At 34.2% G+C, this 18,104-nt stretch overlaps 2 protein-coding genes across 2 annotated transcripts in view; both read right to left on the bottom strand.

Annotated features, from left to right (window-relative positions):
• LOC126717299 (receptor-like protein 46) overlaps positions 1-18,104 on the bottom strand; it is a 171,877-nt gene that overhangs the window by 118,834 nt on the left and 34,939 nt on the right. The gene's annotated exons all lie outside the window — the stretch shown is intronic.
• On the bottom strand, positions 10,941-15,298 carry LOC126717310 (uncharacterized). The gene is made up of 2 exons (XM_050418903.1): positions 15,086-15,298; positions 10,941-11,321 (listed from the first exon to the last, which is right to left on the bottom strand). Exons 1-2 carry the CDS (start codon positions 15,269-15,271, stop codon positions 10,986-10,988), a joined length of 522 nt encoding a protein of 173 aa, XP_050274860.1. The 5' UTR covers positions 15,272-15,298; the 3' UTR covers positions 10,941-10,985.

Genomic DNA, 18,104 nt, shown 5'->3' with positions numbered 1-18,104 from the left:
GAGACAATTGCTGCAACTTTGTCATATTCGTTATCTCCTTAGGAATCTCCCCAGGTATTATTTTCGAATAAAAAATATAATCTAGTTGCAATACCCTCAAATCAAGATATTGAAGATACCTCAAGTGAAAAAGTTGAGAGGGAATGGAGCCTTTGAAGAAATTACCACCCAAATCAAGATGAACTAATTTGGTCAAATTGCCAAAGCCATCACATGGCAATTCTTCTCGTATTAGTAAGCATAGTAGAGGCACAACCACACAATAACATAAAAATTTACGTGGAATCCTTTTCTCATTGAAGGGAAAAACCATGGGACAAACTCCGAATAATTTCACTATATTAAATAGAGATTACAATACTTAAAGATATAACTTGAGTAAAAAAAACTCTCTTTTTCTTTTCACTCATTGCTCTCTTCCTTATTGTGTATCTCTCACAATTTTCTCTCTCTCTATTTTTCTCTTCTCTTTTACTTGATCTTGTTAGAATAATGTGGCCCAACATAATATGTATGATGCCTCTATTATTAACAAATAAATATTCAGTCTCTTGTGAAATTATGCAATATTTTTATGATGTAAGATATTGATATATTGAAATAGGTCTACTTGATTTAGTAGACTAAGATTATGAACGCATTCATTGTAGTCCTTGACTTGACCATATCCATCATGATGTAGCCTATTCTGATAGGTACATTGTTGGACCATGATGGAAGGGAGGTGCAAGTTAAAATTGCTCAGACTATGGAAGACAATAAGGGCTAGTCTTTCAATGGTTAGTGCATAATAATCTCGGAAGTCCTTCCATAATGAGATTCATGCACGTTGAGTGTTGGCTTTAATAAATCTATCGTGTCAATACCAGTAACTTGAACTCCTATTAAAGGTGTTGTCATTATAGTAGTTCTGGATATGAACGATAGATGAATCCATGTATTAGCATGAAGTTACAAAAGTAATAACACATTAATAAACTTCTTCATTAATGAATCTAATTAATAAAGTTGTTTATTAACAAATGTAACATTTCTGTTACATGAAGTGTTATTACGATAGGAAGGATTTTATGGCTGGTCATGTCCTTTTTGAATACTATAAATATTGTCAAGGCCACACTTGCAAGGGGGTGTGAAAGAGAAAATAAAGCTCTTGTTAATCCTGACCAGCTGGGGAGAGCATCCTGATTGCTTGTGAGGTCCTTGAATAACGTAATCTAGTATGTAAATTTCTCACATCTTATTGTTGATTTTTATTACATATGCACATGATATAATTGTTAATTGATAGATGTATTATATTTGTTTCTCTTGAATTATTACTTTTTAAGTATAATTCCAACAGTCACAAGCATGTTAGCTCTGCTAATATTTATGATAACTTGTCTTTATGGTTAATTTTTTTCCCCCTATACATGTGATATTGTTATATGTTAGGTATACAATAAATTTTTATTAATAAATGGTTGTAACAAATACAACATAACGCCATTTAGTTAATTTTAAGTTTGTAGTGGGAGTTAGTTTTCTTCAAAGTTAATACATCTATAATTCTTTCATTATTCTAAACTCAAACATGATGACACCCCTTCGGTTAATCACATGGATGAGATAGGATTTTGAAAGATTATATATATAAATGTGTCAACGCCCTTACGGATAGACACAATGTATATATATGTGTGTGTGTGTGTGTGTGTGTGTGTGTGTGTGAACGCCTCTACGAATAGACACTGGCTCTAATTTAATATAAATAAATAAATATTTAAGAGATAAATACTAATTTATTAAATTCTTCCTTACGCCCCTACGGATACGGGATGAATTTAATTGGTTGAAATATTTGTCATTGAATATAAATTCTTGTATGTTATCAAAAGAAATTGATAGCCAAAAGAATTGGATTTTAATACACAAATTATATGTGTTGCATTTTACAGAGAGATGGCAAACTCCTCTGGTTCTCTGAACATGGCTGATATCATGAAAAATTGTACACTTTCTGGACCCAATTATGTAGAGCGGAAACGTAGAGTAGATTTGTACATGGGGTTTTATGATTATAGTCATTGTATTAAATCTGAATGTCCACCTAAGCCCAATGAGGAGTCTGTTGAGCCTGATAAAATCTCCTATAATAAATGGATTGAGGCAGATAACAAAATGAAATTTTTTATGTTGGGATATATGATTGATTCATTGATGGTTAGCTATATGAATTCCCCTAGTGCTAAATCCATAATTGATAGCTTATAAGTGAAGTTTGGAAAAAAGTCTAGTGCACATGTGGAAGGCTTATGGGAAAAATTTATTAGGACTAAATTATCAGAAGGAGAAGATGCTCGTCAACATGTGATTAATATGATTGCCTTAACTGATGAATTAGCCCTTCAAGGAAGACCAATAGATGATAAAACAAAAATTTCAACTATCTTGTCATCCTTGCCCAATTCTTATGATACCTTAAGACAAATTTATTTTGTTTCGAGTTTGGATTGGACATTAGATGATCTCTTATCTAAGGTCACAGCTAAAGAGGATGCAAAGGTGAGAGCTAATAATTTTTCAATTAACATTGCTGAACAAAAGGAGTCTGTTCCTAAAGGAAGCAAAAGGTTTGAGAAGAAAAGAAAATTCAAAAGTGGTAAAAATGATTGGAGAAGTAACAAGAAGGCTTTAGTTAAGCAAGATGTTGAGGTCAAAACAAAATAGATTATTTGCTATCATTGCAATAAACCAGGCCATAAAAAATCTGAATGTCATTCTCTTTTGAGGTCACGTGAGAAACAACCTCAAGGTATTTTTGGCAATCTTATTCTCAATGAAATTAATACCACTATTATTAAGTTTGGATCTTGGTGGGCTGATTCAGGAGCTACTGCTCATATTTCTAATACTATGCAGGGGTTCAAAGGGCTATAGAAAATAAATGATGGAGCAAGTTACATTTATATGGGAAATGATGCAAAAGCCAAGATTGAAGGCATAGGAGTTTTTGAGTTAAAACTAAATAACGGGTCAACTTTTGATTTAGTTGATTGTTTATATGCTCCGAGTCTTAGGAGAAATTTGTTATCTGTTTCTATGCTAGAAAAACTTGGTTATGGTTTCTATTTTGGAAATGGACGGTTCTTGATGAAGAAAAATAATGTTGTAGTGCTATATGGTTTTCGAAATAATAATATGTATCAAGTGCATTTGTGTGGGAGTATTGTGTGTGATGTTAATGTTTCTGTGAAAGATAATGCAACTTATCTATGGCACTTAAGATTGGGACACGTTAGTAAACAAAAAATTGGAAGAATGATCAAAATGGGTCTGTTAAGTGATGTCATATTAGAAGATTATCCAACATGTGAAAGTTGCATTGAAGGGAAAATGACGAAAAAGTCTTACTCTATAGGAGGTCATACTTCTCAGGTTTTGAAGAGAGTTCACACTGATATTTGTGAACCTATGAATATAAATGCTAGAGGAGGATATCGTTTTTTTTATCACCTTTACTAATGACTTTTCTAGATATGGGTATGTCTATTTGATGAAACATAAATCGGAGGCTTTAGAAAAGTTTATCACTTATAGACTTAAGGTTGAAAAATGGACAAACAATGTAATAAAATCTCTCAATTTAGATAGAGGTGGAGAGTATGTATCAAATGATTTTGAGAGATATTGTGTTGAGAATGGAATTGTTCATTTTCGTACTCCTCCATATACCCCTGAGGCTAATGGGATTGCTGAGAGATGCAATAGAACACTCCTAGACATGGTTAGATCTATGATGGTAAGAGCAAATTTGCCAACTTTATTTTGGGGTGAAGCTATTCTAGCAGCTATGCATATCTTAAATAGAATTCCCACTAAAGCCTTAGAGAAAACACCTCATGAGTTGTTTGTTGGTAAGATAGCTAGTTTGTCTCATATTAGGATATGGGGATGTATTGCTCATGTTTTAATTCCTGATCCTAGTAGGGATAAATTGTTATCTAAAACAAAAAGGTGTGTCATGGTGGGCTACCCACAGCGGTCTAGAGGATATAGATTGTTTGATCCAGAAAGTCAAGTAATTTTGGAGAGTAGAAATGTAAAACTTTTGGAGGATCTTTTTGAAATTGAGGGTAATGATGATTTTCAAAAGGAAGTCTTGGAAGAACAAAGAGATACAGAGTCAATAATAGTGAAAGCTATAGATCCAACACCTTTGAGAAGAAGCACTCGAATTTCTAAGGGGCATGATATGTCTGACTATTACCTTTATAATAGTGAAAACTATAAGAAGGTGAAAGTTAGTCAAGATTTGAGAGACCCAGCAACATACTCTCAAGCCTTAGAAGATACTGATTCAAATAATTGGATTAGTGCTATGAATGAGGAGCTCGATTCTATGCAAAAGAATGGTGTTTGGAGGCTAGTGGAAAGGCAACAGGGAATGAAAATAGTTGGATGCAAATGGATTTTTAAAAGAAAGAGAGATGTCTCAGGAAAAGTGGAAAAGTTCAAAGCTAGATTGGTGGCAAAGGGCTATACTCAAGAATATGGAGTTGATTTTGATCTCCAGTTGTAAGAGTCCAATCTATTCGTGCTATACTTTCTCTAGTTGCATTCTTTGATTTTGAACTTTATCAAATGGATGTAAAGATTGCGTTTTTAAATGGTGATCTTGAAGAAGATGTTTATATGGAGCAACCTGAGGGTTTTATTTCAAAAGGATATGAGAACAAGGTATGTAAGTTAGAAAAATCTATCTATGGATTAAAGCAAGCATCAAGACAATGGAATTTGAAGTTTCATTAATCAGTAACAGTTTTGGGGTTTATGCAAAATTCTTTTGTGTATATGTGAAGAAAAATTCGAATAAGGTTGCCATTCTTACATTATATGTGGATGATATTCTTTTGGCAGGAAATGATATCGAGATGCTTTTTGAAATCAAGCAGTGGCTATTCAAAACTTTTGAAATGAAGGACCTAGGTGAAGCGTCATACAATTTGGGGATTAAAATTGAATGAGACCGAGTGAATAACAAATTGAGTCTCTCCCAGGAAAAATATATCGAGACTTTACTAGAAAAGTTTCATATAGTTGACTGTTTGAGTGGGAGGATTCCCTATAATTTTCTTAGGCCACTTTCTCAGAAAGATTGTCCTAAAAATGAGCAAGACAAACTAGACCCAAAGTTACACCTGTATGCATCTGCTGTAGGAAGTCTTATGTATCTCATGATCTGTACTCAACTAGATATTGCTTTTGCAGTCAGTATGGTTAGTCGTTTTCAAAGTAATCCAAGAAAACTTCATTGGATGGCTATTCAATGGATTTTCAAATATTTGAAGCGGACTAAAGGTAGGAAATTGACATATCATGGCTCTGATGATTTAAAATTATCTGGATTTTCAGATTCTGATTATCAAGGGTATCTAGATAGTCGAAAGTCTACCTCTGGTTTTGTATTTATGTTATGTAGTGGAGCTATTGCATGGAAAAGTAAGAAACAAGAATGTGTTGCTCAATCTACGATGGAAGCTGAATATATAGCTTTGAATGCTGCGGCAAAAGAAGCTGTATATTTAAAACAATTCTTAACAGAGTTGCTAATTGTAGAATGTGTTCAAAGACCCATTCCCATTTTGTGTGATAACAATTCTGCCATTGCTATCACCAAAGATCCGAAATGTCACTCTCGCGCAAAACATATAGAGGGTCGTTACCATTACATTCGAGATATGATTAAGAAGAAGAAAGTGGTTGTTTAGAGAGTTTCATCAAAGCAAAATTTGGCTGATCCTTTTACCAAAGGCTTGTCCTTTGGGCTATTTGAAACACATGTATTGGAAATGGGGTTATGTTAGGCCAAGTGGGAGACTGTTAGAATAATGTGGCCCAACATAATATGTATGATGCCTCTATTATTAACAAATAAATATTCAGTCTCTTGAGAAATTATGCAATATTTTTATGATGTAAGATATTGATATATTGAAATAGGTCTACTTGATTTAGTAGACTAAGATTATGAACGCATTCATTATAGTCCTTGACTTGACCATATCCATCATGATGTAGCCTATTCTGATAGGTACATTGTTGGACCATGATGGAAGGGAGGTGCAAGTTAAAATTGCTCAGACTATGGGAGACAATAAGGGCTAGTCTTTCGATGGTTAGTGCATAATAATCTCGGAAGTCCTTCCATAATGAGATTCATGCACGTTGAGTGTTGGCTTTAATAAATCTATCGTGTCAATACCAGTAACTTGAACTCCTATTAAAGGTGTTGTCATTATAGTAGTTCTGGATATGAACGATAGATGAATCCATGTATTAGCATGGAGTTACAAAAGTAATAACACATTAATAAACTTCTTCATTAATGAATCTAATTAATAAAGTTGTTTATTAACAAATGTAACATTTCTGTTACATGAAGTGTTATTACGATAGGAAGGATTTTATGGCTGGTCATGTCCTTTTTGAATACTATAAATATTGTCAAGGCCACACTTGCAAGGGGGTGTGAAAGAGAAAATAAAGCTCTTGTTAATCTTGACCAGTTGGGGAGAGCATTTTGATTGCTTGTGAGGTCCTTGAATAACGTAATCTAGTATGTAAATTTCTCACATCTTATTGTTGATTTTCATTACATATGCACATGATATAATTGTTAATTGATAGATGTATTATATTTGTTTCTCTTGAATTATTACTTTTTAAGTATAATTCCAACAGGTCTCACTCACGCAGTCTCACTCGCTGGGACTTCTCCTCTTCTTGCTCACTGGCCGAATGGTGTACTTTATATTTCTTCATCCTTTTCTTCTTTTCTTCCTTCAACGGGTCTCACAAGTTTAACATCACATCTTCATTTAAGTGGCTTGACTTTTGTACATCACTTTATAAATGTTGCTGGACTTTTGTACATCATTATAGAGAAAAAGATGAATCCAATTCTTCTCTTTTGGTCAAGCTACTCCAGCAAAACCCATTTCACTCTGCTGACTTCTCAGTACTTGTCTAACAAGCTCATTTAATGGGCTAAGCAAAAGGGTGGGCTGAACATGTGGGTGTTGGCACCCAACATCAAGGTGCATCCATCAAGCTTCTAATCATATGAAAGAGCGGTGCTAAGATGGTTGAAGGCAACCACAGTGAATGCCACGTGATATCGCTCAAATATAGAGCTAGCATAGTCTTGGAACTACTAATGACCCTATACCAGTGGCAACAATCTGAGCTGGAATTCCATGAATCTAACCATTTCAATGTGCTTTTTGTTGAAGCAGAATTATTGATGATGGAACATACAAAATAGTAGGAATTCAAATAGTATTTTTTTTTTTTTAAATACCAAACAATTCAAATACTTGGCTTCATTTAAAACTTTTAATTATTTAAATTTTTTATAGCTTGGAACATACGAAATAGTAGGAATTGTGTTATCGTGTGTTTAAAAAAAAAGTTATCATGCGAGATTGTGAAGGAGAGCCTATTGTAGCTATGGTGAAGAAGAAATGGCAACAATGAATGCCAAACACGTAGAAATTATAGCAACTAGCAGCAAAGTTGTCTAAAAAGGAAGGATTTTGTTTATGGGTATCCTTAGAGTATTTGGTAATAGACTATTTTAAAAAAAGTTTTAAAATAGTCAAAAAAGTTAGTTACATTTTTTAAAAAAAAAAATTTTTTTAAATAGTTCCTAAACATTTTTTTTTTTCTTTTGTATAATTTTTTTTAAAAGAAAAAGTTTCTAAACCAACATTCTTAGGCATTCATTAGCATTGATATGAGTTTGTTGTTACCTACATCCAAAATAGTCAATTGTTGCAAGTTTTCTAGTGATTGTAGAATTGAGCTTGATAGATGTGTGATAAGTTCAAACTCTCTAGATTCCTTAAATCACCAAAACTTATTGGTATCCTCCTAGAAAGGTTGTTATGTGAGATATTGAGAATCTTTACACTCTCCAGACTACCTAATGAAGCTGGAATTTCACCAAAAAGTTGGTTCATTGACAAGTCTAACAAAGAGTAGAATCCAAGGTTTAACCATGGGAGACCTTGTTTCGATCGCTTCCAATTCACAATCACTATCATTTTTGTGATTTTCCTTGTCAAAACCACCATTAAAATACATATTGTTGAGAAAACTAATTATGCTAGGTGTTTCAATCATACTAGCGAAATGGACAAAGTTTAGTTATAAAATTAGTTGTAGCCTTAGGCTACAAACTTAGTTAATATCTTTTTATTGGAGGTGAAATTTAGCAAATCCACCATTGGATTACATCTTCTTCTTATACCCTCCATGCTTGCATTTCAAGAAAATTAAAGATCAATAACTATGTCATCAATAAATTGTTTAAATTGCAAGGTTTTGTAATTTAAAATTATGCACAAAATATAAACTTATAGATCATATAGTTAATAACGTCTGATTGATACAAAATTTAATATGTGTATTAAGAGAGTAAAGAATATGCAACTCAATGGTTAGATTTTCAAAATATGCTGTAATATTTATTTTATTGAGTAAATTTGTAGTATTAAGTTACAACCAATTTTGTAGCTAAACTTTATTCTAGTGAAATTTCCAAACTTTGGAGGGATATCTCCAATTAGATGGTTGTTGGAGAAATCAAGAATTTGTAGTTTGGTGAGGTTCTTAATGCAATTTGGGATTGAACCAATTTAGGAAATAAAGGCCTGAGATTTGGCAGACACGGTCTAGAAACTCACTTGTGATTTTGTTGTCATGGATGTTTAGCTGTTCAAGTGTGGTCATATTAATCAAGTTACTAGACAAGCTGCTAGAAAAATTATGTTTGCCTAGAATTCTAGTTTCTCGGGAAACATTTGATGGAATTTCACCTGAGAATTCATTTGAAGAAAAATCAATGGTTTGGAGCCTTTGTGGGAACATTCACTGTAATTGGTTCTCTCTCAAGTCTCAAGTCCAAAGTTTAAAGAGTCTTCTGTATAGAAATCCAGTTTGGAATTTCTCCTACAAGACCACAAGACTTCAAAGACAACTTAGATAACATAAACTTTGGCTCTATCATTGCATTTAGGGCTGTCCATGAGTCGGGCGGGTCAGGTTTTTGCCCAACCTGCAACCGACCTATACAAGATCGGGTGGTGGTTTTTCAACCCACAACCGACCCATAACAGTAATGGATTCGTCGGCTCAGATTGCCGACGAGTGGTCGTCGGTTTCGGGTGAACTCGATTATCACTGGAATCCTTCGAAACGCAGTGAGATCTCGCCAGATCGAGCGAGATTTCTTCCAAATCGTGATGAGAAATCACTGGTTCGGCCAGATTCGGTGTTTATTGTGCCAGAAATCGACGGATTTAAGTGAAAAAGTTGCCGGAATTTGGAAAAAAAATGGCTGGAATCTGAAAAAAAATGGTCGGAATCTGGAAAAAATGGCCGGATTTTAATGGACATCGGACGGGTCGGATTTCACGAGTTTTAGAGGAAGAGATCTGACACCCAACCTGCCGACGTTGGGTTTTTGGAGTCGGGACCTGAGTCCGACCACCGAAGCCGTCAGATCAGTTGATTCCGGGTCAGGTCTGGGTGGGTGGGGCGGGTTGGGCAGGTGGGCGGTTTATTTGGACAGCCCTAGTTGCATTGTTATTCCAAGTGAGATGATTGCCTCCAAGCCCTTGATATTGGACAACCAAGATGGAATTTCTCCATCAAACATGTTATTTTCCAACTTAATTGTTTCCAACTTTGTCAATTTCTGCATGGATGATGGGATTCTACCTGTTAACTTCTTGTTGCTCAAGACCAAACTAGTTGTGTTAGATAGATAGCCAATATCAATAGGAATTTCCATTGACAATGAATTATCACTACAAGAAATTTAACTATTTTCAACGGTTGAAATCATTGAAAAAAGTACTAAAAACTGTTGAAAAAAGTATTTTTGACGGTTGAAATGACCGTAGAGAACCATTATCAAAAACCATGTCGAAAAAATTTTACTACAGCCTACACAACCGTTGAAAAAATTGTTACACATTTATCAATGGTTAATAAACATCGAAATAAGTATTTTCTTTAAAAAAAAAAAAAAATTTGGATGCACTCTTTCACTTTAATTAAAATTTATAAATCTGATTCAAAATATAAATGTAAACACAATTGTGCAATTCCAAATTGATTTTCAACAACCTATCAACTACATTTATAACACAATGAAACAAACTGTACAAATTACTCCCAATAGATCCTAGGCCTAAAGCCAAAATTACTCCCCAACCAAACTGGTAGAACAAGAGCTGAGACACCACACAACAACCACATGTACTTTCATTTAATTACCTTATCCATTATATTTGACAAGGAATTCTCTCCTCTCCATTATAGCACAATGTACACGTAGAAGCCATGGCCTTTTTTCGTACGTTTTTAGAGCTTTTCCCCAGCACGTGTCATTACTTCTCCAATTGCAATCTTGAGCCTCTCATCTTCCTTCTCCAGTGCTTCATTTAAAGCTGTATGAAAACAGTCATACAAAGTGCATTGCCACTTAGTAACTTCTCTTGCTATTTTATATAGAACAGGAAACACTAAATAATAGATGGCTAGAAGTCAAAAGTAGATGGGTAAGATCCTCTGCAGCTATTAGATTAGCAATATGAGGTAATAGTAGACAAAAGAGGGGCCAAATTAAGTACCCATAGAAGCAAATTATTACCTTGGTATACAACATGGATCAACACCAAAGTTGCTTCATTTTTAATAGGTATCAAAAGGGAAATAGCATAGAACCAGTTTCGGCACTTTTATAACATTGAGCATCAAATAGAGATAATAAGCTGTGGAAATACTAAATATTCAAGAAAAATGTACACAAAAAAGAGAACATAGATTGATCTATAGCATGAAAAGACAAGGAGATGCCCATTAATTTTTTTTTTAAAATTTTTATTTTAAGTTCTAATAAAAAAATTTTGGAAGCAAAATTGTTTTGAAAGTCAGTACCTTTTGTTTAATTCGATGGCCATAAAATTAATATTGGATTTGCCACTTGAAACAAAGCTATCATCAACTCTACAACTTGTTTTAATTGACAAGCTTGCTTCTACCATCTCCTGTATCTCCTTCACACATATCTCATCCGATGTTACTCCAAACTTCTCTAGTCGTCTCTGAAGAAGAGTCGCTTGTTTATCAAAATTACTACAGTTCCTAACTTCAAAATCTTTTAGTCCTAAGCTCCTTTGTAACTTCTCTAGTTTCTCTGCCAAGTCAAGGATCTCTGTCTCCAATACCACACTCACATCCTCTCCTTCACAAATCTTCTTTCCTCCCTACAAAGCAGAAACAAATTATCAAACCAAGATACCAGTTTAAATTCATGTTAACCAAACTTGGCATGCAATTTAAGCAATTAAAAGAAGCCAGATTACTATAATCTATGTTTAATTGCAGAACATTATAGGAAAAACAAAAGAAGAGATCAGGCCTTGCGCTAATTTGCTAAATTAGGAAAAAGTAGGACAATTTAAAATTAAAATTAAAATGAATCAAAATGACCAGGCTATTACTTGATAGCTAATGATTCAATATTCAAACTGCCCTGTCTTTCCCTAAATATATTTTATCAAGTAAATGCAAATGGTGACAAAATGACCCATCTGCTTATTGTAATAGGACAAGCAAGAAACTGATACCAACAGTTACAAAAGCAGGAATCAAGTAAAATATTCTTTTAAACCCAAAAAGGTTAAGCCAAATTATTCAAACCTAGTCATATCCCAAGTTCCCATCAACAATATTACTCAGATCGAGAGAAGAACTGTTTGTACTTTGTTTGGTTGCAGGGAGAAAAGAAAAATGAAGGGAAATAAAAATACTTCAAATCCAATGCCTTTTAAATTATTCTCCTTTCAAAAAGCCAAAACCATTTCTTTCTTTTTCAAAAATTTCTTGGCAAAACAATAGTGACATTAACTCAAACAAGGATTTTTTTTTTTTTTTTTTCCAAGCTACAAGCAGTGGCGACTCTAGGAATTTTTCCCAAGGTGTTCCTTAAGAAGCATAATTTCCAGTGGCGGCTCTAAGAATTTTTCCTAAATGTATTATTTTTTAGTTGTTTCATTAATTTTTTTTGTTTTTTATAAACTATAATTTGTTATATTGTTGTTTCATTAATTATAAAATTATTAATTGTTGTTTAGCCTAACATAATTTAATTTATTTGTCTTTTATAATGTATTGGTTAATTAAATTATTAATTATTATTTATTAGTTGCTTTCCCCAATTAATTATTGGTTAATTAATATCCCAAACAAACAAAATTTAATTAGTTCAACTAATTAATATGCTTGATACTTGGAATATCACACTATTACGTAACCAAAAAAAAAGTTAATAAATTTTGCAGCACAAAAATATTGAAAGTTCAAAAACGTGTACAAAAACACTTTTGAACGTTTAGACCCCAAAAACCAACTTAACCAACACAAGCAATATGTCAAACAACAAGTGTGCGGAAACTTAACATATGCTATAATATGAAATTGGTTAAACAACTATCTAAGCCATAACAAAATAAACCACAGCAGATAATGTAAAGGCAGAGATAGAGAGGAAGGAAGATGCAAACACAAAGATAACACCCGATGTGTTATCGAAGAGGAAACCGAAGACCTCGGCGAAAAACCTCTCCGCCGCCCTCCAAGCGGTAATCAATCCACTAGAAAATACAGTTGGGATACAAGGACAACAATAGACCCTCCAAGCCTAATCTACCCAGTGCACCTAAGCCCTCCAAACTTCTTGCTCCAACGAGGTTGCGCCGAACCTTTTTCTTTTCTAGCTTCCCGGATTCCGCTACTACACCGTAGCATCAACCAATGAAGATTGGCTCCTTCCTAACTGCTTCCCAGAACTCCAAACGACTGTCTCACAGAGATGATGATGGTGAGAACCAGGTTTGGTATAATGCCTCTCAAGGTTTTGACAATGGAGAGGAAGAGAGTGAGGGATTTTGATGAGACTCTAAGGTAGGGATTGTGTGTGAAACAATCTTGTTTTTCTTTAGGGTTTCTCTCTCAAAATTCTCTCTGGAAGCTCTCTTTCAATTGTGGGTTAAAGGGGTATTTATACTTGAGTGAAGAGGAATGTGAAACGTCAGGTTTTTCCAAAACAGGGGTGGCTCGCGGCTTGACCTCGCGGCTTGACCAAGTCGCGAGATCCAGTCGCGAGTTAACCGTATGGCTAGTTGTCCTGTTTTGTCCTGTAGTGCTCCAGCTAGCATGACTGTTCATCTTCCAGCATGCTTGGCACGTGTGCAGCTTCTGGCGGCTTGCAGCCGCGAGTCCACCCGCGAGTCCCAGCCGCGACACTCTGTTTTCTTGCACACTCTTGAGCAAACTTCACTCTATCTCACTCACTACCCTTACAACAAACCCACCTAAATACAGGGTTACTAAATGCTGAATTACAAGCAAATTTGGCACGGAATAAAGCCAATTAGATGGTTGAATAAATTCAACCTTACAAATATATAGGCCGTATAGCTTAAGTCCAAGTCTAAAAAAGAGTGATTTATTACATATATTATGACCATTAGTTGAACTAATCAACTAGCACATAACACACAACCATATTTATTAATTATTAGTTGCACACTTGCACCAGTACTAGCACACAGTAAATCAGATAAAGCAAATTGATTGTATCTCACCAAAAGACACCAACACCAACTCTAAAAGACAATTAATAATCTCACCTACACCAACACCAACACTAAAAGAATTAATAATCTCACCTATAGCAACACCAACACCAACATCGGCTAACACCAAAAACATGGTAAATATTAATAAAGAGAGGCTGAGATGAAGAGAGAGAGAGAGACTGAAATGACGAGAGAGAGACTGAGAGACTTTCATTCATTTCATAATTTTCATTTCAGTGATTCAGATAGAGAGAGATTCAGAGAGAAAAAGAGAGAGAAGTTAGTTTAGTAAAATGAAATACCTTGAGGGAGGGAGCACCGGAGCAGCTGAGTAGGGAGGCCTGAAGGCTGAGGTTGTTGAGGCAGTGACAAGGCGACCAACGATCTTTGATGAGGGTAGTGAAGAGTGACAGCAATGAGGGGCAAGCGAGCTGAGCAACGATGACGATCTGGACTGGACCGATCTCCGACCACGAGCGAATTGCAAGCGACGTGACCGATCCGATCTCCGTGACTCCGTCTGTTGGCAGTTGGCTTGAGCCTGAGGCGTTGCTTGCTCTGTCTTTACTCTTTAGGTTTTCTTTAGGCCTTTAGGGATTTCTGATTTAGAAGTGATTTCTGATTTGATTTGCTCTGCAGCTCTGTACTGGGGTTTTTTATTTTATTGGAGAATCCATGGGTTTGCTACCTTTGTAATCTGTTGGACTTGTTGAGTTGCCGTGGGCTTGACTCTGTTACAATTTCTTTATTTACTTTCAGATTTTAGTTCAAAAATTTTTTTTTTGGGCTTTTTTTTTTTCCCTTGAAAGTAGAACAAATAATTTTTTTATTTTTTTATTTTTAATGTGAGGGTGTTCCTAATTTTGTGATTAAAGATGTTCCTAATAGAGCAAATATAAAAAAATTTATAAAAAAAATTTTTTTTTTCAAGTTTTTTTTTTTTTTAGGTCAGGATGTCTAGGAACACCCTGAGTTGCACGTGGCATTACCACTGGCTACCCAGAGTTGTAAAACACTATCCTAATTCCACCCTTGACACTGACTGAACAAAAATAAGTAAATAAATGTAAATATATCCAAACCACCTAGTTCTTTACTGAAAGGTGATAATAAGCACAAGATTCCCGCTTCTGCTAACTCTAAAACAAGAATAATGTTTATCACCCCAAGGTCCCACCCAAGCAACCCAAAATCATAGATTGTACATAACTCCATAAGTGGAATAATCTTTCCCTATTTGGCACTCTCTTCCAATAAACATATCTTTGATCTGCCCTAGGACAGAGTCCACCAAATGAGATTGAACTCTATACGTGAAATTCAGGTACTTAGACTAATGTGTAGTTGGTTTCAAATTATAAAGTTAAGAAACAAAATAAAACATTCACCTCATTGGGAATGAAATTAGGATAGACACCATTCCATAAGGGAGGGCGCTCTGACGTCATTACTATTCCTTTGAAAGGTGAATTAGAACTAGAACCCCTTCCATTTTGCACATTGTACGAGTCAAAGTGGAACTGAAGGCATCCCTCATTCTCCTTGGAACCATTACCAAGTGAAGGAGGAGACATCCCCTAATTCAGATCGAGATTGTGGTTGCCACCCGCACCAAGTCACATTCACAGACATTTCAACAATTACAAATTTCTTTTAAGTTTCATAGACATGCTTAACCTGTTATGTAGGTGTTATCATGTCAAAAGAGATGTTTTGTTAAAAGCTGTAATTGGGGGATTTGAAGAGTTGTTCCTTTGTGTTCAATGTATAATTTTGAAGAGAAAAGAATGCACTTATATTGAGGAGTAATAGTTATGCGCGGTAAAGCTGAAACAGTTATTTTTTAAGGCCTTATATGAATGAACTTTCTACTTCTCATGTCTTCTGTCCCAGAGCTTTCACTAAATTCTTTGCTATTATTATTATTTTTTTAATTCTTTGGGTAGCACCACCTTGCTTTTTTAACGTTGCATCAACTTAAATCCTTTAATCACACATTTCAAACCAATACCATCGTACAAACTATAGAGAATCCCATCCCAAAGTAACCAAACCAGCCACATACCAACACATAATTCACAACAATCAAAATCCCCACATACTACAATACAACAAACTTCAATAACAAACACTGATAATTTTGAGAAATGGAAATGAGGATGAAAATACTACCTTGGAAGCAATCAGACCCCTAAGTGCCCTCTGAGAGAGCCCACTCCCTACTCCCAAATGCTCCACTGAAGGAACAACTTTCATTGTTGATAGTTGAAGCCCCTGAAACGAAGGCAAGTTCCTCATTGAAATTGAGGATGATGTAAAATGAGCTGTAGCTATTTCTGAGAGCTTTACTTGACCAAAAAAATTATAGGAAAGTTAAGAGGAAAAAATAACAACCTCTCTTAGAGACAGATTTAAAATTAAAAGAAATAACATAAACGATGTAAGATTCAAATTCTGAATTGCAAAATGGATTGGCATCATGATTTTTATATATATTTTTAATATTCTATCAAATTCTAAATTTCCAAATTACATTAACAGCAAAAACAATAAACAAATAACTTCTATATCTTTGTTCAAGTCTTATTCCCAAATCAAGGTATTGACAAAACAAAATCAAGCATTACCTGATGATCAAGACTCAATTTCAATTTTAACTAGCATTTTCATTGGTCAAGAAAGTAAACTTCAATGGGGGTAAAAAGCAATTCAGCCATTTTTGTGATAATTAAGAGTAATTAAACAATAATTCCAAATTTGCAGTTTAATTATAAAGCTGTATAAAATTGAATTTAAGAATTGAAAAAAAAAAATACAAAGATTGAAGGTTAGGTTTTTATGGAAACTAAGCAATTGGATTCATCAATGAACATATAGAAGATACCTAATCGGAGAGATTGGATTGGGGGAAGTGTGAATATATAGAAGATCTAGGCGTAATAGTACCAGCATGGTGAATCTAAAGCAAAGAGAAATCAACTGAAGCCAAGAACTTTGTTTGGTTGCTAAGAAAATAATAGAGAAATAGAAAGTTTTCTCAGCAGCAACTGAATAAGGAATTCAAAGAGAGAGAACCTGTGAGAAAATGCGATCACCAAGCCGATTGGGTTTCTGATGTGAGTTACAAGAGAGCGAGAGCGAGAAAGAGAGCATGTAATGTATTTTGGCTTGTGAGATACTGTAGCTTCTATATAATATGGTGTTACTTATTTTCAACAGTCGTTTAAACGACTGTTGATAAAAACTTTTTATCTATATAATTTTTTTGACTCGTTTTTTTCCACGGTGTTGAAACTTGAAAAGAAAGCTGAATTTTTTTTTTTTGACCCTTATTTCAACAGTTATGTCAACCGTAGAAATAAAGTGAGAGTGAGAAAGAGAGCATGTAGCGTATTTTGGCTTGTGAGATACTGTAGCTTCTATATAATATGGTGTTACTTATTTTCAACAGTGGTAAACAACTGTTGATAAAAACTTTTTATCTATATAATTTTTTTGACTCGTTTTTTTCCACGGTGTTGAAACCTGAAAAGAAAGCTGAATTTTTTTTTTTTTTGACCCTTATTTCAACAGTTATGTCAACCGTAGAAATAAAGCGAGAGTGAGAAAGAGAGCATGTAACGTATTTTGGCTTGTGAGATACTGTAGCTTCTATATAATATGGTGTTACTTATTTTCAACAGTGGTAAACGACTGTTGATAAAAACTTTTTATCTATATAATTTTTTTGACTCGTTTTTTTCCACGGTGTTGAAACCTGAAAAGAAAGCTGAATTTTTTTTTTTTTGACCCTTATTTCAACAGTTATGTCAACCGTAGAAATAAAGCGAGAGTGAGAAAGAGAGCATGTAACGTATTTTGGCTTGTGAGATACTGTAGCTTCTATATAATATGGTGTTACTTATTTTCAACAGTGGTAAACTACTGTTGATAAAAACTTTTTATCTATATAATTTTTTTGACCCCTTTTTTTCCACGGTGTTGAAACCGGAAGAGAAAGCTGAATTTTTTTTTTTTTTTTTTTTTTTTTTTTTTTTTTTTTTTTTTTTTTTCTGATCCTTATTTCAACAGTTATATCAACCATAGAAATAAATATGCTAATTGTCTTGCTTTTACTCCACAGTTGCATATAACTATAGAAAATTAAGGTTTATATCAACAGTTTTTAGTGACTGTATATAAAAACATGTTGAAAAACCTCATGTTGTTTGTAGTGTATCATTCAATTCCAAAATCTCCAATCCCTTCAAATTCATAATTGAAGATGGAATGGTAGCAAAGAATTTGTTTCCATCAAGAGACAATTGTTGCAACTTCGTCATATTCCATATCTCCTTAGGAATCTCCATAGGGATATTTTCTGAATGAAAAAAAGAACTTAGTTTCAACACCCTCAAATTTTGAAGA

The sequence above is a fragment of the Quercus robur genome, chromosome 1 (assembly GCF_932294415.1).
Source record: "Quercus robur chromosome 1, dhQueRobu3.1, whole genome shotgun sequence".
NCBI lineage: Eukaryota > Viridiplantae > Streptophyta > Magnoliopsida > Fagales > Fagaceae > Quercus > Quercus robur.
This window is presented reverse-complemented; position numbering and strand designations above follow the sequence as displayed.